This window comes from Natrix helvetica (genome assembly GCF_964273705.1).
Source record: "Natrix helvetica genome assembly, chromosome: Z".
In the NCBI taxonomy this organism is placed as follows: domain Eukaryota; kingdom Metazoa; phylum Chordata; class Lepidosauria; order Squamata; family Natricidae; genus Natrix; species Natrix helvetica.
In genome coordinates, this window is record NC_138554.1 from 131,454,774 (window position 1) to 131,478,511 (window position 23,738).

Below are 23,738 nucleotides of genomic sequence, written 5' to 3' on the forward strand. Positions count from 1 at the left end.
GTTGAAACTTCCAAAGGCATTTCAAGGGTGGTCCCAGGTAAAGCACATTGCAGTAATTCAAACAAGAATGATAAGAGTGCAGAGACCCAATAAACGACCAGGCTGAGCTCGAGGGAAAAGTCAAATTGTATCACCAGTCTTCCTTCTCACCCACAAGAAATCTAAAATCAGCCCACCTGGAAATCCATAGACCAGATGCGTCAAACCCAATTTCATTGATGGCCACATCAGGGTTGTGTTTGACTTCAAGGGGCCGGGGGAGCATGGCCTGGATGGGGGTGGTCAGCTCAACGTCCATTTTCTTCCTCAACAGCCCCTTGCAGCCCTCTGCCAGAGAAAACGGAGCTCAGGGGGACTGTGTGCAGCCCCCCAAGCTCCATTTTCGGCTGCGACGGCCTCCCGCAGCCCTCTGCCAACAAAAATGACACCGGGGGGGGGGGGGCTGCGCATGGCCCTCCCAAACTCCATTTTCTCTGGCAGATGCACTGTGAACGTGTCCTTCGCTGTTTCCAGGGTAGACCCATTGGCCAGGTCTAAGCATCCCGTGGGCCTTTGACACCCCTGCCACAGACTCCTATCTACTGCCAATTTGCTTTGACCATTAGTACAGATTCTTTTAGAGAGCACTGGCACACAATAAACCTACACTCATTTGTACTGCCTGGACTCCTTATTTCTTATACTTGACAAGAGTCCTGATCTAGGAAAGGCTAAAGCTGGTGCCCTAACTGAAGCTGAACTATGGCTCTCCTAGACATGATTGCTACCTGATCTTCGAGAAAAAGTTGCAAGTCTCCCAAGTTGCAAAGCGAGTCCGAACAGGGCAGTGCAACATCATCCAAAACTAAAGATGTCAAAAACTGGATCTTGATCTGCTATCATGCACCCAAAACCACTCTGTCTTGCCAGAGTTCAGTTATAGTCTGTTGTCCCCTTCCAGGCCCCTAATGCCTCCAGGCCCTATGAGAGCATAGCATCACTTAGGACATGTGAAGCTGCGTACCATCAGCATTTTGATATTTCAACCCATTGTTATGGATGATTTCACCCAGTAGTTTTTTGTAGATATTGAACGGGAGTAGAAAGAGTACTGAGTCCTGTGGTATGCCATAGGAGAGTGGCCAAGGATTGGATTTCTCACTCCCTATCAACACTTCTTGGAACTACATACCCAAAACATCTTCAGAATATCATATTTTGGGGAAGGATGCTTTAAAACATTGTCCTCGGTTTCTGATTTCACAAACAAGCATAAAACCAAAGCAGGGTAAGTGACAGAAAATATGCTTTAAATGTTACATTAAGAGGCGTATTATACATATTAGTCTAAAATGTAGAGTAATCTCATTTAAAGATAACACTGAGGTGGAAGAATCAATGCTTCTTTCTGCTTGAATCTTTAGTATATGAAAAAAGCTTACAAAGTTTAAAGTACTGTATTTTTTGGTCTATAAGATGCACTTCTCCCCACCCTAAAAAGTGAGTGGAAATGTCTGTGCTTCTTATAAAGCAAATGTTGCCAAAGCCCGGCCCATCCACCGGTCCCCACCCTTCGGCCTCTGCTCCCAGAAATTTGCCTCCTTGCAGCAAACAGCAAGAACAGCTTCAGCACAGCCTGATTTAGCATGAGCAGCTGATTGGCGATTGGATCTGAATACTGCCGATCAGCTGTTCCAGGCTGTGGGATCGTCACCTCCCATTGCAGCCATCGCCGTGTGCCCCATTTTTGGCCTCCACGCATTCCGTTTTCGGCCCCATTCCAAGCTATGAGGATAGGTGATAGGTAATCCCCACCACCTGGAACAGGCTGAAAACAGGACATGCGGAAGCTGAAAATGAGGCATGCAGAGGCAAAAAATGGGACGTGAAGAGGCCAAAAATGATCCCTGCAGCCTGGAACAGCTGATCAGTGATATTCCAGGAAGCATATCCAAGTGCCAATCAGCTTCATGTGCTAAATCAGGCTTGCTGAAACTGACCAGACTGTTTGCTGCAAGGAGGCAAATTGCTGGGAGGCAGAGGTAGATTTTTTTTCTTCTTTTCGTCACAAAAAGCTAGGCACATCTTATAGTCTGGAGTGTCTTATAGTCCAAAAAATACGGTACCTCATTTTATTCACACACACACACACGTGTGTGTGTGTGTGTGTGTGTGTGTGTGTGTAGAAAAGAGTATTGTTCATCCCTTCCATCACTACATGAATAGCAATGACAAATGCAGATTTGAATATAAGGAAGAATGTAACAAAGTTAAGAGATGAATTCCTAACTACCGTATTTTTCGCCCTATAAGACGCTCCGGAATATAAGACGCACCCAATTTTAAAGGAGGAAAATCTAGAAAAAAAAGGTTTTTGGGCTCAATCGCCACTCAATTTTGGGCTCAATTGTGGTCATAAGTTTTCTTTGTTTGTTTCTTTCTTTCATCTCTCTCTCCCACTTTCTTTTCTTTTTTCATTTTTTCTGCCTTTCTTTCTCTTTCTCTCTCTTTCTGTTTCTCTGTGTGTGTGTCTCTCTGTCTGTCTCTCTCTCTCTCTGTGTACTCTTTGTCTCTCTCTCCCTCCCCCCCTCTGTCTCTCTCTGTCATTCTTTCTGTGTGTCTGTGTGTCTGTCTCTGTATCTCTGTCTCTCTCTCTCCTCCCTCCTCCATCTGTCACTCTGTATGTGTGTGTCTGTCTGTCTCTCAATCTCCCTCCCTCCCTCTCTCTCTCTGTCTGTTTCTCTCTCCTCCCTTCCTCTCTGTCTGTCACTCTGTGTGTACATGTGTGTGTGTCTGTCTGTCACTCACGCAATCACTCACACTCTCTGTGTGTGTGTGTGTGTGTCTCTGTGTGTGTGTGTGTGTCTGTGTCTGTCTGCCCCTCTCTCCATCCCAACTGGAGAACAACCTTTTCTGTCCCCTTACCAGCCCATCCGGGAAGATGAGGAACGCGAGGGGGATCCCTCCCCTCCCGCAGATGGGCTCCGAACCAGTGGAGCCTCGTCCTTCTTTTTAAGCAGGCAGCTATCAGAAAGAAGGCAGCGCGGCTTGTGCAGCAGAAGATCGCCTGCTTAAAGATCGCCTGCTTAAAAAGAAGCCTCCTCCTTCTTTTTAAGCAGGTGATCTTTAAGCAGGCGATCTTCGGCTGCACAAGCCGCCCTGCCTTCTTCTCTCTGATAGCTGCCTGCTTAAAAAGAAGGACGAGGCTCCGCTGGTTCGGAGCACATCCGCGGGGGGAGGGATCCCCCTCGTGTTCCTCATCTTCCCGGATGGGCTAGTAAGGGGACAGAAAAGGTTGTTCTCCAGTTGGGACGGAGAGAGGGGCAGACAGACAGAGATCGCCTGGTTAAAAAGGAGGAGGCTTCACTGATCTGGAGCCCATCCAGGAAGACGAGGAATGTGAGGGGGATCTCTCCCCCCGCGGATGGAGCCTCCTCCTTCCAATTGGGGGGATCCATGCAGAGGATTTCTCCCCCACCCCCCAATTGGAAACGAGGTGGCTGTCAAACCAAGGTAGCACCCCCACAGAAGAAGGAACAGGAGAGGAGTTCGCGCCAGCCGCCGGCTGGCCAGAGGGCCCCCCCCCCCGTTGGCTGCTCCCTCCTGAGCCATGCCCACGCCCCTGCCCGGCCTGCCTGCTGAGGAGGAGGAGGTGGGGGCGCGTTGCTGAGAAGTGGGCAGGGCAGAGGTGGGCGCAGCGCTGCTGCCCTTGCCCTTAAGGGACATGCTGGCTGGCGTTGCTTCAGGGCGCACTGACCGCCAGCTCCTCCATGCACAACCCGTTCCCCCCCCCAAAAAAAGACCGTTTTCTTTTTTAAAAACGCCTCTGCAGACGATCTTGAAAACCTGCGAGGTTGCTTCGGAGGGGAAAGACTGGCAGCTGTGCAAAAGCTTGTTTTAAAGCTGCAGGCTCCAAGGCTGCAGGTGCCCAGGGAGGGTGGCAGGGGCAAATGCTGCCGCCTGCCCCCTCCCAAAGCAACATCACAGGTTTTCAAGATAGTTCGGACAGGTGTTTTTTAAAAAGAAAACCCTGAAAAAGCCGCAAGATCTGGAGAGAGATCCCGCCAGCCCGAGAAGACATTTCTGAGAAGAGATCTCGCCATTTTTTGCATCGGGGCATGCTGCAAGGGGTGGGGGGAGTGAAGACCTTTTCCAGCTGGCGCAAAGGACTTCCCCGGACTTGCTTTAGTGAATATGGGCCTGCACCTCTACCACCACCAATCCGGAAAAGGTCTTTGCTCCCTCTCTCTTGCAGCAAGCCCCAATGCAAAAAAACGCCAAGGACTTGCGAGTGAGTGACAGGGGCGGGGCTTCCGGGTTCATTGACCAACCAGCAGAAACCCACCACTGCCCAGGTGGCTACATTCCGCCTATAAGACGCACCTAGATTTTCACCCTCTTTTTTGGAGTAAAAAAGTGCGTTTTATAGGGCGAAAAATATGGTAAGTTTAAGTTATGGAATTTCTCAATAGAATTATTTGACCCCAGTGGATGTATATACATATACATACATACGTACATACATACATACATACATACATACATACATACATACATACATACCAGCTGAAAATCAGTTGCAAAAGTAAACATTGCTGAACATAGTATAATAAAATGTTGATTTTAATGGGGGAAGAGGTGTTTAGCAAATCTAAAGGCCTGTTAAATCTGAAAATTTCTTTTTGTGTACGTATAAGTGTCCCTTTATTTTAATATCATTATTTCCAATTCCACCACTTGCTGCAGCAAGAATAATATGTTCCCACAGTGCTGCTTCCCTACAACCACCCATTGCCAAAGATATTAATCTGCTTTCTTCAGCCTGGCCCAGTTACTATAAAAGCCCAACAACTACACGGAAATAGATTCAAAGTATGCAATCAGCCCCTTCTCATTGAGCCCCTGATCTTCTACATTTTGTCACATAGGCTTACCCATCCCAGCGATCTTTTCCAAACCTTCCCAGAACATCAGCAAAATATGTTAAATCAACTTCATCAAAACTTCAAATTTTGTCTACTGCATCCAATTTGTCCAATAAATTGAAGATGTTATCCATTCGGTCATGTCCAATTCTTGGCAATTCTATAGGCCTCGTCTCTTTACTTCTTCTGATCTTGCAATACTTTTAAAAGTTTTTCAATGCTCTGATTGGTGTCAGCTTTGATGGTGTCTCCACTAAATTAAATTCCATTAACTACAGATTTTAATACACCATGAAATGTTAATTAACAGAAGAGCCTCTTCTGCTGCAGCTACCGCTTCTGGAATATCATGCCTCACAAGGTGAAATCCCCCCCCCCCAAATTCTTGACTTTCCAAAAGGGCCTGAAAACATCTGCCAACTGACTTGGGATCCTAATGGGCATATTCCATTCTGGAACTGGCAAGCAGACCAACTGCTCCCAGTTTATATATCAGTCTTTTTTATCCTGTTTGTTGTTAACTTAAATATGTATATTATTCATTGGTGCTAGTGAACACACATTATATAAAGGAGTACAACTACAAGTATGAACAGTTATATACAATTAGGTATAAATAGGCACATATTTAGAAAGATAGGAAAAAATGTAATCAATTGCTCGTTTTTGTTAGGTCCATGAATTCTACCCCCACCCCCCACCCCATGTATTCCACAGCAAAATGCCAGTCTCATTAAAGAAAGTGGCCCTCGCCCACTGCCTGCTCTTAATAGCTGGCATGCATATCTCTACAACTGAGCGACAGTTATGCATATGGCAGATAAACAAACGCATTAATGTCTGTATTTGAATGTTTTCTAGATCCTGTAAATTAACACTGTAAAAGAGATAAACAAATGACATATAGTAGAAAACATCTCTGCATGAAAGAAAAAGAGACTTACCTATCCCAATCATCATCTCCAGTTCTCCTTCTCCAAGATCTTTCTGCACCAGGTTTATGACAATCAAAGTCATCCTCTATAAACAAAAGATATTTGATAATTTTAACAGTATGAAACAAATGATTGGATTCTCAGACAGCAGTACTTGCATTATTTTGAAGAATCATGCTAGAGTCACCCTATAGGAGAGTTAAGGCAGCATACAAATTTAATAATAAAATAAGCAATGCTGGCTTTATGCACTGTCCTTGCAGGTGAACAACTTTAAAATTGCTTTTAATCATTTTTAAGAAGTACTGCTGGGCATCATCATAAATACATCCCTGCTCTTGTAAGAAAGTTGCGCTAATAGAAATGAACAGCGAATGCTATAGATTGGCATGTGCAACATAAACAAAAAGTTGAAAAATTCAAGGTGATTCTTACAAGGCTTTGACTATCTGTAACTCTATACCAGATCTGACTCTTCAGGGGAAGATAAATAATTTGATTCATCTGGATAATCTGACTACAAATCCATCCCATATAGCCAATTATTAAAAATTATATGAACTGCAGTCCAAAAAATTCTAGGCTGCTTATTCCTCAGGTAGGAATTCCTTTTTAAAATTATAGTTATCTATTGGCAACTCTGGATTCATTATGTAGCATCAACAGTCATTCACAACAGAGTATTTTTCAGTACATATATTACCATAGATCAGGTGTGTCAAACCTGATCGCATAGGCCGTATCGAGATGTATCAGGATTTTTTTGCCTTTGCAGAGCCAGGGTGGGCGTGGCTTGCACAGGCCGTATCTGACTCATGGGCTGCCAGTTTGACAGGCCTGAACTACATGATTTCACTAAAAAGTTTCAACAAGTATTATTTGCCTAATTATCGTTCAAAAATCTCTTTTATACTACAATCCTATATATACAACGAAATTAAATCACAGCAAGATATACTTTGTTTATTCAGAAGCCACATGAATTCAAGATAAATCCATCTTTAGGCCAAGATAGAGATGCAGTTACAATCTCTTGGAAGGAACTGCTAAAACAGGGGTCACCAACCTCTGGGCCATTGATCAGCACTTGGCCTCAGCATGCCAAAAACTGTGCCACAGAAACAAGGGAAGCCCCATCTGTAGGATACAGGCAGCACACAAAACCACACTCCCTCGGGTGTAAGAAAAATATTTCTCCAAGGAACTGGACCCTGGTACCCAAAAGGCTGGGGGCCACTATGCTATTAGATCTGAGTAGTTTTTTTCCTGGACGCATGACTCCAACTGCAGAGCTAGTGGAGCCATGGGAGATCTTCTGCTATCACTCATATTCTCAATATATTACAATTAATGAATTAGTTCCTATGAAATCTACTCAGAAATTCCAACTGATTCAAAAGGCAGCAGACCGGCTATTGATGGGGCAAATGTCAGAATAACAAAATGTTCCCCATCTTGCAGAAGGCGCACTAGGTATCACTACATTTCTGAGTACAACTCTACATGCTGGTCATTGCTTATGAAGTCCTTTATGGCTTGGGATCTTCAGGACTGTTCCTGAAGTACAATTTTTTCTGGTCTGTGGATTCTGTTGAAGTGAGGATGCTGATGATTAATGAAACTAACTCTCCCCACCAAGATTCTAGGTGAAGGCAGCACAAAAAAAGTTTCTTTTGAAATGCTTTGTCACTCTCTCTCCCACTCTCGCAAATTAGAACAGCTTCTTCCTTTATTGGATTCCAAAAGCAGGAGAATGCAACTTAAAAGGTGAATACTTTGGGCCTTCAAGGAAAGGTAATAAGAATTATTACCTATATTGTCTGGTAATTATGACTTACTGCTGTAGGCTGCCCAAAATGTAATGAAATGAGTGGCATACAAATTATGTGAAATAAACGTGTTTACAGAAAACTAAGTTACACACAGTTCAGGTCACTTCTTGTATTACTCATTTTATGCACATGGAATTTATGCAATGTCTTCTATAACATTGGAATATGTACTTAACCAATAGATTTAAGGATTCATGAAGACTCTTAACAATCTTTCTTTTCCATACTTTCAAAAAAAAAAAAAGAAGGTAGAGAAATATAACATTAGGGTTTTTTTAACCTGATGTCCTCCACACATGTTGAACTACAATTCTCATAATTTAATAAAAGAAAATGTATAGAATGAAGAGTTCTGCTCTCTGTTATGTTAAAATCTCTAAAATTCTGAAAGAAACTGAATGTGTCGCATTGTCAACAGGCAAAAGGAAGTTTTGCGTTTAACTGCAGAATGTACTTCCTTAAATTGGGACCACAAACATGTAAAACAGGCTGGGCAAATTCATGGAGAATAAAACTACTAATGGCTATTAAACCTGAAGGTAATATATCATCTTCAATTTTGAACACAATATTGTCATAAGTATTAGTTGCTGAAGACCATAAACCAAAGATATTAATTCATCCTCAAATTTTACTTCTGAACCTCTCAGACATAGATGGCTACTTTAAATAGCTAAATCATATGCAAATAGTATTGCAAACTAAACAAACCAAACAAACTCATTTCTTGTATTCTACTTAATAAAAGTTCTCTAAGATGCAATTTAGTACATTACCAAATATTCAAACTCAGTATATTGGAAGTCCAACAGCTGTTTAGTTGAAGAAAATAATTTAAATGGCACAATTTGTTTGAAGGGGAGAGGATACCTGATAATATAGCTCTGATACCTGATATAAGTATCTCCTGCATTCACAATATTTTCCACTAATATACAGGTGAAACTCAAAAAATTAGACTATCGTGCAAAGGTTCATTTATTTCAGTAATGCAACTTAAAAGGTGAAACTAATATATGAGATAGACTCATTACCTGCAAAGCAAGATAGTTCAAGCCGTGATTTGTCATAATTGTGATGATTATGGCTTACAGCTCATGAAAACCCCAAATCAACAATCTCAGAAAATTAGAATATTGTGAAAAGGTGCAATATTCTAGGCTCAAAGTGTCTCACTCTAATCAGCTAATTAAGCCATAACACCTGCAAAGGGTTCCTGAGCCTTTAAACGGTCTCTCAGTCTAGTTCAGTAGGAATCACAATCATGGGAAAGACTGCTGACCTGATAGTTGTGCAGAAAACCATCACTGACACCCTCCATAAGGAGGGAAAGCCTCAAAAGGCAATTGCAAAAGAAATTGGACGTTCCCAAAGTGCTGTATCAAAGCACATTAATAGAAAGTTATGTGGAAGGGAAATGTGTGGAAGAAAAAGGTGCATGAGCAGCAGAGATGACCGCAGCCTGGAGAGGATTGTCAGGAAAAGGCCATTCAAAAGTGTTGGGGACTTTCACAAGGAGTGGATTGAGGCTGGAGTCAGTGCATCAAGAGCCACCACACACAGACGGATCCTGGACATGGGCTTCAAATGTCGTATTCCTCTTGTCAAGCACTCCTGAACAACAAACAACGTCAGAAGCGTCTTACCTGGGCTAAAGAAAAACAGACCTGGTCTGTTGCTCAGTGGTCCAAAGTCCTCTTTTCTGAGGAGAGCAACTTTTGCATCTCATTTGGAAACCAAGGACCCAGAGTATGAAGGAAGAATGGAGAGGCACACACTGCAAGATGCTTGAAGTTCAGTGTGAAGTTTCCACAGTCAATGTTGATTTGGGGAGCCATGTCATCTGCTGGTGTTGGTCCACTGTGCTTCATTAAGTCCAGGGTCAACGCAGCCATCTACTGGGAGATTTTGGAGCGCTTCATGCTTCCTTCCTGTAGACTAGCTTTATGGGGATGCTGACTTCATTTCCAGCAGGATTGGCACCTGCCCATACTGCCAAAAGCACCAAAACCTGGTTCAATGACCATGGAATTGCTGTACTTGATTGGCCAGCAAACTCGCCTGACCTGAACCCCATAGAGAATCTATGGGGCATTGCCAAGATAAAGATGAGAGACATGAGACCGAACAATGCAGAAGAGCTGAAGGCCGCTATTGAAGCATCCTGGTCTTCCATAACACCTCAATAGTGCCACAGGCTGATAGCTTCCATGCCACGCAGCATTGAGGCAGTAATTGCTGCAAAAGGGGCCCAAACCAAGTACTGAGTACATATGCATGCTTATACTTTTCAGTGCTCCGATATTGTTCTATGTACAATCCTTGTTTTATTGATTGCATGTAGTATTCTAATTTTCTGAGATCATGGATTTGAGGTTTTCATGAGCTGTAAACCATAATCATCACAATTATGACAAATCACGGCTTGAACTACCTTGCTTTAGATGTAAAGAGTCTATCTCATATATTAGTTTCACCTATTAAGTTGCATTACTGAAATAAATGAACTTTTGCACGATATTCTAATTCTTCATGTTTCACCTATACACTGGAACAGTTCTGTAAAAGATTTTTCATCATACTTTGTATTTGCATTTTTAAGGCTCAAGTATGGACATACAAATGCACAGAAGAAATAAAACTAGCCAAGTCACCTGTGACAAGAACAATTCAAATTACAAGAAACTTGAAATAAATATTTGCAGACAGAATACTGATTTTCCAATATCTTCTCTTACCTTACTACTATAGATAACCTGCTATACAGTATTGTATCTTATACCAAAGCATCTTATATCAATTGAGAATTAGGATTAATTAATCAGGAAATGGTTTAGACTACTAGAAGACAGGTCTTTCAAGTTCAAGCAATATTTTAACAATTACATGGCAGAATTATACTTTAAAGTCTTGGCATGTGAATTAAAAACCTTCCCTAGGCTTTTCCATCAGTAGCAAGCATATCTGCCAGTTGATTTTCTCAATTTTATAGGCACATCCAGAATTCACAAAATCACCAGCTCAGAACAGCCATCTAAAAATATATAGATCTCTTTTCAGAGAAGTATTTCTAAGTATGTGTTCCCTTTCTTCCTTGTACAATACATAACTGCAAGAGCACTCAATATGATACCAATATTCTTACAAAAGTAGTTTTTTGTATGTCTACTGTATAGGTATCTTTTCTATTTAGAATATTGTGAACATAAGTATTGTCTAATGCCTAACTATATTTCCCTATGTTATATGGCTGTATTATTAGTATCCTTCTCATCTTCTCTATTATCTCCTCCAATGATAATTAGTATCATTATTATTATTACTACTATTGTTGTAGTACATGTACACTGAGAGCTTCTGTACCTAAACAAATTCCTTGTGTGTCTAATCATTCTTGGACAACAAAATATTCCATTCTATAAGTGGAGGCACTCTCCACTTATAGAGTAATTATAGGCAGTAATTATATTTTAAACCCTAAAAAGGAAAATGTAAAACTCAACAGTCCAAGCAGCCTAGCTGTGTTTACATATTATAGCACCTATGACATCTATTCTGATATCTGCCTTCCTTAAGTCTTGGCTACTAAAATGTCACTCTAGGTAGTGTAGTTGTTTATAGACTTTTTAAAATATTGTGACTTTTTAATATGAAATTTAATGTTATTAAATTTGTTTCTAATTTATACTGGTAATGTCAAACCTGACACAAACTTTAACTTCTAAGTAGAAAACAATCCTTGACCATTTGCTGAAAAAGGTATGTTTTTACTAGAGTTCAAGTGTATTTCAGGTGATGCAAAGCCAGAACTGAGATTTGCATGCCAAAATCCCTACCTTATTGCCCTATACTTTTCCTTCCTTCCCCCTCATCTTTCATTTCCCACCCCAAGGTAACCAATTAAAATCTTGCAAGCTGTTTTCCTAACAGTTCAAGTTCTGCTATGCTGCTCCCTCCTTCTTCCAGCTTGGCGACCTTGAAGCAGTTTCTCAAGACACTACAGCACCTTTTTCATTTTCCGCGCATGCTCCCTTGGTCCCCCTTCTCCATAATTCATGGCAGGGTGTCACCTCAGGTCAGCGAAGCACAAGCAAGCATAAAGTGGCAGCTGACAATTAACAACCTGCATATATTGTATTGGGACGTAACTAAGTTATAACTACAATAAAACCTTGAATAAAAATCTTTGCTATAGGCTCTCTTCAGAACCAATCATCTTTCTTCTTTTTATTCATAATGAGAAACAAAAACTAATTGCATGAATGTTTGTGGAGATGAGGTATAAAGGTATGGGGGGAAGTTTTTCCCCCAAAATAAATCTACTCTTGCCACTCCAAAATCCTCAAATGTTTAACTGGGATGTTAAGCAAAGAAAACAGCCTAGCAATTTGGATTCAGAAATCCACGTAAAACAATACTGTGACTTTAGACTATAATGTCAATAAGTAGCAAAAAGTAAACAAACAAAGCTTTGTAGTGAAAGCATATTTTCTCTGCAAGACACCATGTTTCACAAAGAAGTGTTTCGTTTTTATTCAATTTACAGGAATTGCATTGATTCTATATATGCTCAGACCTACAACATACCCCTACCCTATGTACTTTATTATCAACAATTCACGGAAAAGAAGAGTATGCAAACAGATATAGAGGCAATCCAAGATGAGTAAACAAACTTTGCAACAAATTTGAACTGAGATTCAGGTCAAAGACTTCAGCCACTCTATCTTGTGGCTCTTCCCACATGATCAGTTTTGCTTGTAAATACAGGTAGTCCTCAACTTACAATTGAGCCCAAAATTGAAGTTGCTAAATGAGAAATTTGTTAAGTGAGTTTTGCCCCATTTTATGACTTTTCTCACATTTGTTAAGTGAATCACTGCAGTTCTTAAATTAATAACACGGTTGTTAAGTGAATATGGCTCTTCCATTCACTTTGCTTTTCAGGTCGCAAAAGAGAATCACATGACTCTAGGACACTGCAATTGTCATAAATGTGAATCAGCTGTCAAGCATCTGAATGTAATTCACATGATCATGAGGATGCTAAATGTGAAAAATGGTCATAAGTCATTATTTTCAGAGCTGTTGTAACTTTGAACGGTCGCTAAATGACCTGTTGTAAGTTGAGGACTACCTGTCGATACAAAATGTTTAATTGAATTTCTTTTTCACTTTTATTACAACACAAAAGTTTGGAATTTTTATATATACTGTAAGTAATGAAATCATACAACTAGCAAGTTATTTAAACTTTGGTAACTTTACAAAAACACTAAATTGCAGGGTATGGGACCAAACATAACAAAGAAATTCTTACGAAACTAGGGAGAAGAGAAACATCCACGAAAGCATATGATAAATTCAAACTTAATATATAATAAGCTTTTTTATTCATGACATTAACTAGTTAAGACACATGGTAAGGATACAGTCACATAAGAAACATATCCAGAACCCAAGCAAAGACTGAGACAGGGCAAACATAAAAAGTAGGAATGGGCTGAATGTGAGTATTTTAAAAGCAAGCAATAAACACAGTGTTAAACTCCTATTTCTTTTTTCAAAATATAAGATGTTCATGTCATTCAGGATTGAAATGACTTCTGCAATAAGACCAGATTCATGATTTACACTCCTTTACTAATCAAGGCCCTTGGCAGCAATGGAATACACTGGTGTCAACCATCATATCTATATGCATCTAATAAAAGAATAAGAATGATTGGGAAGACAGCAAATCCCACAAAAGAATGAGTTCAAATGGAAGGAAATGTGCATTTTTTTAAAAAATGGGCCACAATAACACTCCCTCCCTAAGCACTTCATTCTAACCCCAAAGTCCTATGCCTCTATCTTGCTTTTATAACCCCTTAAGATCTCTCCTATGGCTATGGTTTTCCCAGTTGCAATGGATGGCTGTGAAAGTTGGACCATAAGAAAGGCTGAGCGCAAAAGAATGGAGGCCTTTGAACTCTGGTGCTGGAGAAGACTCCAATGAGTCCCTTGGACTGCAAGGTGATCAAACCGGTCAATCCTAGAGGAGATCAACCCCGACTGCTCTTTAGAAGGCCAGACCCTGAAGTGGAAACTCAAATACTTTGGCCACCTAATGAGAAGGAAGGACTCACTGGAGAAGAGCCTCATGCTGGGAAAGATTGAGGGCAAAAGAAGAAGGGGCGACAGAGAATGAGGTGGTTGGATGGAGTCACCGAAGCAGTCGGTGTGAGCTTAAATGGACTCCAGGGGATGGTAGGAGAGAGGAAGGCCTGGAGGAACGTTGTCCATGGGATCACAATGGGCCGGACACAACTTTGTAAATAACAACAACTCTAAATAAAATTATACTTGATAGTAGGGAAAATAGGAACCTGAAATGTATTTGCAAACAAATGTTGCAAGGTACCCATCCATCCATCCATCCCTATCTATCCATCCATATTTATCTATCTACCTACCTACCTACCTACCTAGCACCTACCTGTCAGGGTTCCAGACCTTCTCTCAAGTTGCCACTATCTATCTATCTTGTAATGCTTGGACTCCAGAGGATGGTAGAGGACAGGAAGGCCTGGAGGAACATTGTCCATGATGGGTCAGACATGACTTTGGAACTAACAACTCTAAATAAAATTATACTTGACAGTAGGGGAAACAGAAACCTGAAATATATTTACAAACAAATGTTGCAATGTATCCATCCATCCCTATCTATTTACCTAGTACCTACCTACCTGTCAGGGTTCCTGACTTGCTCTCAGGTTGTCACTATCTATCTAACTTGTAATACTGGGAAAGCTGAAGGGCAGAATAAGAAGGGACAACAGAGAATGAGGTGGCTGGATGGAGTCACTAAAGCAGTAGGTGTGAACCTAAATAGACACCAGAGGATGGTAGAGGACAGGAAGGCCTGGAGGAACATTCTCCATGGGGTGGATCAGACACGACTTCACAACTAACAACAACATTAAACATCGCCCCACCCACACCCCTTGCAATCCTAAGCCCTTAAAAGAACTGCCACCAAACGGGGGACCCCACCTTTTCCTTCCCATTCCCTAGAAAGCCCTTCCTAGCACTGATGGAGGTTACCTCATCTGTGTAATGAATACAAGAAAACATCCAAGCTCAGGGAGCACCAAGGACCCCCTCATGCCAACCCCTGAGCTAGAAACGATCCCCATTATCGGGCCCACTTCTAGGAACCCCCTTCTTCTTCTTCTTCCCCGCTTCCTCCCACCAGACGCCCCTCAGACAAGCCTGACGTGCCTGCCTTGCCCAGCCGGGCTTCGTCGCTGGTAAACACCGTCCGCAGGCGGCGCAAACACCTCTCCCAGCTGCAACCCGCCAGATCAGCTGCTGCTTCTCCTCACTCTCCCTGGAGCGTCCCGCCTGGGGGCCCTGAGGCTTTCCCCGAGGATCAGCCGCAAGCCCTCCCTGCTTGCCTCCCCTTCCCCCCCCCGGAGGACGAGAAAGGGTTACCGCACCTGCTCCCGCTCCTCCCAAGGTGGCCGCCATGGCGTCGGATCTCGCCAGGTCGCGGCGCGAGAAGCCCGCAACCTTCCTCTCTTCTCCCGACGCCGGGAGCTCCCTTCGCCCAAGCGCCGATCCACCCGCCGCGGAGCGTAAAAAACTAGAACAACATGGCGGCCGGCTGCTGAGGGGAAACGCAGAGGAGACGAGCGAAGAGCGCCGCTAAGGAGCACCGCGTTGCAGTCTGGGATATTGGAAGACCGCCTGTTCCGTAGCGGAGCGGAAGATGGTGGACTCCGCCAGCTGGGCCAATCTGCCGCATTAGAGGCAAAAAGGAGGAGGTGGGAAGAGGGCGGGCTCTGAGGGGAAGCCACGCCTTCAGCCTAAGCGGAGGAAAGCGGGCCTCTCTTGCCCTTGACTTTATGATCAAGTGACTTTATTTTATGGATTTTAAAAAACCAAAAACTGGACTGAGAGGCGCATGCGCGTCAGGAGATCTGGCAGCCGAAAAAAGCCGGCGTTTAAGAGCCAATAAATGTGGCGCATGCGTGGACTGTTGGAGGAGGGTTTTGTTTTGTTTTTCTGCCAATGAAGCGGAGGGAAAATATTTTGGAGCTCTGTCTCCGCTTGCTCTTTCTCTAATGGGGAAAGGAAGGATAAGTGGTTCTTCGGCTGGAAAAGGCTCATAGGTTTCTGAACAAAAGACCTACACACACATTGAATGATAAAGAAAAGTTTTTTATCAGCCACAAAAGGCTGCTCTATCTCGTAGACAAAACTATGTTCTATCTAAACACCTCTAGCTCAGTGTTTTTCGACCTTGATAACTGGAAGCGGTGTGGGTTCCTTCCAGAATTCCCCAGTCAGATACTGGCTAAGGGACTGGGGAATGAACAATTCCAAAACAGTTTTTTTTTAAAAATTCAAAACATATCTTAAAAGAGTTTTAAGTCCGCAGGTGTGAAGAGTTGCCGAGTTTGAAAGACTCTGGTTTTAGCCCTTTAGAAAAAAAACTGGCGCATGAAATGATGGAGGCGCATGTAAAACCAATACCTGAGCTCATGATTAGAGGCGAGTTAGGCAGATGATAGATATAGAAAGGGATTTTTGAAGGAAGGGATTGTACACATCACTGGTGTTTACAATCTGGTAATCATAATTACTACATACTATAACTTGATTTTTGTGGTATGTATAGCACAATTTATGGCCTAGTACAGGGATGGCTAACCTTTTTCCCATTGCGTGCCAAAAGCAGGGGGAGCGCAGGGGGGGTTGTGTGCGGGCATGCCCACACCCATAATTCTATGCATGCAACGCACACACACACACACACGTGCATACGCATGCGACACCATTGCGTATGCGTGCATGACCCCCGCTCTTCCCCCGCTTTTGGTGCGCGATGCACCTGTTTTTTGCCCTCCCCGGGCTCCAGAGGCTTTCTAGGAGCCTGGGGAGGGTGAAAATGCTTTCCTGAAGCTTCCGGAGGGAGAAAAACGGCCAAAAATGAAGGCCGAAGTAAGCTGGACAGCACACACATGCATGGTGGAGCTGACAGGGCAACGCCTTGCGTGCCCTAACAAACGGCTCCACGTGCCACCTGTGGCACATGTGCTATAGGTTCACCATTACAGGCCTAGTATATTATGCAAATGTGGCTGATTGTGGTTTATTCAATAGCCATACTTAAACGCTGACAATGTGATCGCAAACACATTTTTGGAGTCATCTGAACCCCGGGTTCTGTTGCTGTCCTTTCAAATGAAGTTAATTGGGATCTAAGTACATAGGCCCATGATGGTGAACCTGTGGCGTGCATAGAGTCCTCTCTGTGGGTATATCAGCCCAGTTGCCCAGTTCAGCTCCACCGCGCAGGCGCAGGCGCTTCTCATCGGCCAGCTGGTTTTTGGGGGGAGGGGGAACATGGGGGGTCATGCAAATTCATGGGGAAACATGCACATTGCTTTATGGGTATGTGCACGCTTTTGGCACACGACAAAATGGTTAGCTATCACTGACATAGGCTATCAGTGTCTCTCAGAAAAGAAATTAAGGATGCATATTAATTAATCAACTTCATTTTTCTGATCCATGACAAAGCAAAAAAAAAAAAAAAAAAGGATTTCCATAGAGGATAACTAAGGTATTTGTTCCATAGAGGATAACAGGATATTTGTTCTCACCTGGGTGGAGTCTGCTAAACCACAATGAGAAAATCATACCCATGTTTTCTTTTATTGCATTATTTTTGTTTTTAAATAACTGCAATTGTAGTCTTGTTTTGCCTCGCTGTTGTGAACTGTATTTGTGGAGTTAGTTGTTATTCCTTCTGTGGTAACAGAGAAAGGAAGGTCCTGGCCTCCTTGGGTTGTGTTAATGGATTCAGATCATCCTATCTTTAGGTCCTATTGATTATCGTGCCATTCCATCAGATTAATTTATCAGCCAATAGTAAGTTATAGCCTGGTTTTTAATTAATTAGTTCATCTCCACAAGAGAATATACGTATAATCTACATCATTATATTACCGTACAGGGGACCCAACAGAAATTCTCATCCAACAGAATATTTTTTGAAGAGCTTTCTTGAATAATCAATTGACTTCATTGTCCATTGTAGTAGGTTTTAATTAAGCGATAAAGCCTTCCATGTGAATGCTTTTATCTTTCAGATAAGGATTTATCACACATCCACCCACCCCAGCAGGTTTTTATCTGAAAGATAAGGAAAAGTACATCAGTGTCCACTTGTTAGTTTAAATCCTTTAATTAAAGGACCTCCAAATAAAAGTCATAGGCTTGAGAGATACAAAACAGGTTAATATTTTGAACTAGATGAGCATCTTTTGAGCCTAGGAGAATATTAAGAATTTTGGTAAATTCAAAGCCTGTTGGATCCTTTGGGGCTCTTCAAACTTGATCGCTTGCTTGAAGTCATTTCAATACTTTATCAGTGCTAGTGAGTGTGCAGTTTGTTCCCTGTTTGCATACAGAATAGTAGTCGCAACGGTGCTTTTTCAAGAGGCAACTGGACTTCCTTGTTTTTCTTCGAAGACATTTCACTTCTCATCCAAGAAGCATCTTCAGTTCTGACAGGATAGTGGGGAATGTGTGATATAAATCCTTCTACTCCCTACTATCCTGTTAGAACGGAAGAAACTTCTTGAATGAAAAGCGAAACATCTTCAGAGAAAAAGATCAAGAAAGTCCAGCTGCTTCCTGAAAAAGCATTTCTGGGACAACCATGACCGGGTTTATTGGGAATCTCTATAGATTCTCTATAGCTACACATAATAGTAGCTTCCCTATCAGGGATGGTTTTTTTCTCCTTGGTAGGCAACCAGTGTGCGTGCATGCGCCGGAAACCAAAATAATAGGTGTCTGGCATGTGCATGAACAACGGGTGACTGCGCTTCTGCTTTCTGGCATGCATGCACATGCACTTCAGCACTTGGTGTCAAAAAGGGTTTGCCGACACTTGTCTAGGAAGTCCACAGTTCCCTAGTTGAAACTGCGGTTGAGTCTATTCGTGTATTGTGAGATTAAGGGGTTTTCATTGTGTCTTCTGACTGTTGGTTAGTGTTCATGGATTCACTCTGCTAGTCTTACCTTATATATGTAGCGGCTATTACTACAGTCCTTACAATGTATTTTATAGACTGTTGTTTTTATTTCTTGAACTACTAGGTCCTTTGATTTACTTAAAATGTTTTGCAAAGCATTAGTTAGCTTATATACCGTATTTTTCGGAGTATAAGATGCACCAAGGTTTTGAAGAGGCAATTTTTTTAAAAAAAAAAAGTTTTTGCATGCTTCAGACCTCCCAAAAACGGGCCCGTTTTTTCTTCAAAAAAAAAAAGGGCATGAATAGCCTTTAGGAAGCTTGTAGAGTGCTCCGGGGGGGGGGGGAGCAAGAAATGACCCATTTTTCGCAAAAATGAGATCATTTTTTTTGTCAAAAAAAGGGCATGCAGAGCCTTTAGGAGGCTTATAGAGTGCTCCTGGGGGCTGGGGGTGGGGGCCAAATTGAGCAAAAAATGGGCCATTTTTCTCTCATTCGTGCCCTTCCCAGCTCCCAGGATCACTCTGAAATCCTCCTAAAGGCTCTGCACGGCCATTTTGGTGAAGGGAGGGGGATTTCGGGAGGCAAAAATGCTGTATTCAGTGTTAAGACGGACCAGGATTTCCAGCCTCTTTTGAGGGAAAAGGGTGCGTCTTATATTCCGAAAAATATGGTAAGCTACAGTAATATGGTGTTATACTGGTCTGTTGGTTATTTTTGAGATGTTTTGAAATATGGTAGTGTTATCATTTTTTTTAATGTTGTACACCGCCCTGAGTCCTTTTGGAGAAGGGCGGCATATAAATCCAAACAAACAAACAAACAAACAAACAAACAATTTTTTTTACTACTGGTTCTGTGGGCATGGCTTGGTAGACGTGGTGTGACTTGGTGGGCGTGGCTGGGGAACGATACTGCAAAATCCCCATTTCCTCGCCACTCCTGGGGGAAGGACATTATAAAATCCCCATTCCCTCCTAACCCCACTAACCTGCTTTCCAGCTCCGTTCTGTGCAGGGCAACAAAAGAAGACCCAGCCAATCGGCTGCAACGCCAATCGGCTGCAACTCGGGAGGCAGGAAATAGATGGGGGTGGGCGGGACCAGTCAGAGGTGGTATTGCCGGTTCTCTGAACTACTCAAAATTTCCACTACTAGTTCGCCAGAACAGGTCAGAACCAGTTGAATACCACCTCTGCTTGTGTTGGTTGTGCTGTAGTGTGTTGAGTGTTGAGATATTTTTTGATCAAGTTGAATGGCTTCCATTTTGTGGAAGATCTATATAACATCATATACGTTATACATAACCTTAGATAAACCAATCTGCTTCTTTTTTCTGCTGTTCTGGATTGTTGCAGTGTATTTGTGCTAATGTCCCAAAGGTGCTTATTCAAAAGGCAATTGCTTTTACTTGAAGACGTTTCCTTCTCATCAGAACTGAAGAAGCTTCTTGGATGAGAAGCAAAACGTCTTTGAGGAAAAACAAGTTGCCTCTTGAAAAAGCACCTTTGGGATAACCATGACCTGAATGAATGAGAATCTCCATGGGTCAATGATGGCAAACCTCCCGCTTGTCTGGGCTGTGAACAGGAAGAGGAACTGCCAAGGGGGCATGAAGGGTGCCAGAAAATGAACCTACGGTTTCTGGTGCAGTCTTCTGGTTACTGCCGTGCATGCGCATGCATCGATCAGCTGGCCAGTGCACATGCTCATGCTGGAAAATGGAAAACCAGCTCTTCCAGTTTCCGACACTGCCACAGGCAGAAAAGCCAGCTGACCGTGTGCGTGCATGACAGAACCCGGAAGAGGAATGGGTTAGGGTTAGGGCATGCCAAGCGACGTGGCTCCATGTGCCACTTCAGGCATGCATGCCATAGGTTCGCCATCACAGCCATAGACATTCATCTGAATAATGTTCTTACACAGTCCTCCTTGTGGGGTCGAAATGTTACTTTGGCAATGGAACACTTCATTAGTGTGGATTTTTTTTCCCCATGGATTTGCATTTCTAATTTGCCATAATTTCCTTTGCTGTTAAAGATATCCAGGAACAATAGTCGTTTCTTGTTTTCTTCTTCCCGCGTGAATTTTATTCCTTTCCTAAAATACTACATTGCATTACAGTCTCTTCTATGAGTCCTGATAATGGTGATCCCACGGGTGTTCCTCTGATTTGTTGGTATATTTGTCTATCAAACACAAAATTGGTAGTGAGGTAGAGATTGGTGTTGTTTCAGTCTTAGTGTATTTGAGTAGGTCGGGTGTATTGGAAGAAACCATAATTTCACCTTCTGTTTTTAGGACTTTGATTTTCTGGAGGCACCATCGTGGACAATTGATAGGCCAATGATGGTTAACCCTTTTGGTGCCGAGTGCCAAAGTGCGCATGTGTCACGAATCATAAGGTACAGCACTTAATGATAGCCATAGGGACAAGTAAGCAATTAAATCATGTAAGCAATCAAAACAATGTAGGAAATAGTTATGACGTTTTTTATGTTAGATGTCCATTTTAGGTTGTTTGGTGATGGTTTGGTCTCTCTGGGTTTTGAGATCTGCTCTGACCTCTGATTTGAGGTAGCTCTCCTTCTGTGTCCTTCTGGTCTGTGATAAGATTCTGTGCCATATGTTTTCTTGCGTACGTGTAGCAAGTCCTGTGGTTTTTAACTCCTGCTTCCAACACTGGAAAGAATTATAACTGATTAGCATGATCTATGTTACAGTTGAGACTTTTCTGAAGGATATTGTGTTATGTGGTAAACACTAAGCATTTTGACTACACATTAGGGTTCAGGCACCTCCTTGCTTCTGGAGCTTAGTTTAAGCAATTCGGCTTGGAGTTTTGTTTTCCCTTTTCAGCTTCTCTTAGAGATTTAGTCTCGATGACAGTTGTCAACATTTTTATCTGTTTTGGGGTACCTGGTTTGTTTTGGTTGCTTCTTGAGGTTATCTATGGTGTGCTTGAATTTGTTTTGTCTGTGGAGAGGATGCATGGTCATTTAATCATATCATGTTTTGGTCATTTTGTTGAACTATTTTCCATTCAGCCGAAGAGTTTGTTGGGGATTTGCAGGGCGCATTGTCTTAAGCATTTGTGCAAAAAAAAATGGTTGTTCCTTAGTGGAGATTCGTCAGTATCCACATTTATCTCATTTGCGCACTTTCTGAAGTGTTTGATGCCCTTATGTGAATGTGATTCCAATAGAAGAGAATTAAGATGGGCCCAAATTCACTGCAGCAAGTCAGAACATTAAAAAAAAAACAGACTAACTGTATAACATCTTCCAACAACATGAAACCTGTGCAGTTTAACCAAAAAAGTATCTGATCTCTGAACTCATTACAGTACAACCAACATAAGCTATGAAAACAAAAACACTACCATATTCAATATCATCTCAGAAAAAAAATCAAAAGACTAGTATATAGCATCACTGTAGCACACAAATCAGCTCTAAAATCTTCTAAAACATCTTAGGTAAACCAAAAGACCACTAGCCCAAGAACTAAAAGCAAGAGTTATCTACAACATACAGTGTACTAATAGCCACTATATAGGACAGATAGAGGTGGTATTCAGCCAGTTTGGATTGGTTTGGGCGAACCGGTAGCGCCAACGATAGCTGGCCCCGCCCACCTGTCCCTTCCCTATCCTGTCCTTTAGTTCCTGCTTTCTGGCTCATCTCAATTGCACGGCACAGCTGAATCCCCCCCCCCCCTTCGCTGTTTTACTTACCGTTGCAGACTTGGAAGATAAGCAGCTGAGCTTCTAAATACTCAATTTTCAGTGCCGCGCGCAAGTGCTTTAGGCATGCACAGTCACTGAACCGGTTGTTAAACCGGTAGCCTCCCACCACTGAGGACTGACATAAAAACCCTGCCGAGCATATCCATGACCATCAATTTGTTATCAGAAGACACAATGAAATCCCCAATATTAATGTATTCTCTAGTTGAGCCATGAGACCTCTGCAAGCAAGCAACAAGTTCAGAGAGCGCCAAGGGATCACAATCGGGGACTAACAACAACCCTCAGCTCTATATATATTCTTTCCTATTGAAACTACTACAATTTGGTGAGAGGGGCTTACTAGATCAACATGGTGGCCCACCTTTTCCAAGCCAGTAGGGTCAGCCAAGGGTATTCAAGAAGAAACATGTAATCAGAACAGGCTGATAATATCTTTTTAGACTAACCTATTTTATTAAAAGACAGCTCACTTATCATGGAATGGCTCACAGCTCACAATTCATGGAATGGCTAAGACTAAGTCAATATATGACTTAAATTGCAGGAGGGGGAGTGGAGGGTGGAAGTGAGAGAAGATGACACAGTTAATATACAAATATAGAAAACAGAATAGCAGAGTTGGAAGGGACCTTGGACATCTAGTCCAACCTTCTGCGCAAGCGGGAAACCTTATACAGGTGGCACGGGGAGCCATATTTGCTGGCACACCAGCAGTCAGCTCTGGCACACATGCGCATGCCAGCCAGCTGATATTCGGTCTTCCAGAGGGCCAGGGGAGGCCGTTTTCACCCTCCCCAGGTTTCAGGAAAACCCCTGGAGCCTGGGGAGGGGTCATGTGCACATATATGGGGGGGAGAGTCATGCGTGCATGTGCCTGTGGGTGGGAGGGGGGATTGAATTGATGCGGGCATGCTTGCATGCGTGATAGCACGCGTACGCACACAATTTTGGCACTCCATGTGAAAAAGGTTCACCATCACTGCCTTATACCATTCCAGATAAATGGCTGCCCACTCTCTTAAAAACTTCCAATGATAGAGCGCGCACAACTTCTGGAAACAAGCCATTACACTTTGCCTCTGCACCTCTGCACCTGACCGGAATTGAATGGGTGGAACGGCAGTGGGGGATTGGACCATGTGATGGACTTTTGGGTGTGGAGGCAAGATCTTAAACTTTCAACTGGGTGGGGAAAACTGGGAAGCTTTCAGATTTGGGTTAATGTCAGGGTTCCAAACAGCATCCAAAAGTAAATCAGAGTCCAAGGCAAAGTATTGCT

The 23,738-nt window shown here is 42.6% G+C and overlaps 1 protein-coding gene across 6 annotated transcripts in view; it reads right to left on the minus strand.

Moving 5' to 3' along the window:
• The window catches only part of RBM33 (RNA binding motif protein 33), a 127,124-nt gene extending 111,697 nt beyond the window's left edge, over window positions 1-15,427 (minus strand). For all 6 annotated transcript variants that reach the window (XM_081932658.1, XM_081932659.1, XM_081932655.1 and 3 more), the window contains exons 1-2: window positions 15,159-15,427; window positions 5,849-5,924 (exon numbers count right to left, since the gene is read on the minus strand). In XM_081932658.1, coding sequence (XP_081788784.1) covers window positions 5,849-5,924; window positions 15,159-15,189 — 107 coding nt within the window. In that variant the 5' untranslated portion in view covers window positions 15,190-15,427. The remainder of the gene's footprint in view (window positions 1-5,848; window positions 5,925-15,158) is intronic.
• Window positions 15,428-23,738: the final 8,311 nt, after the last annotated feature.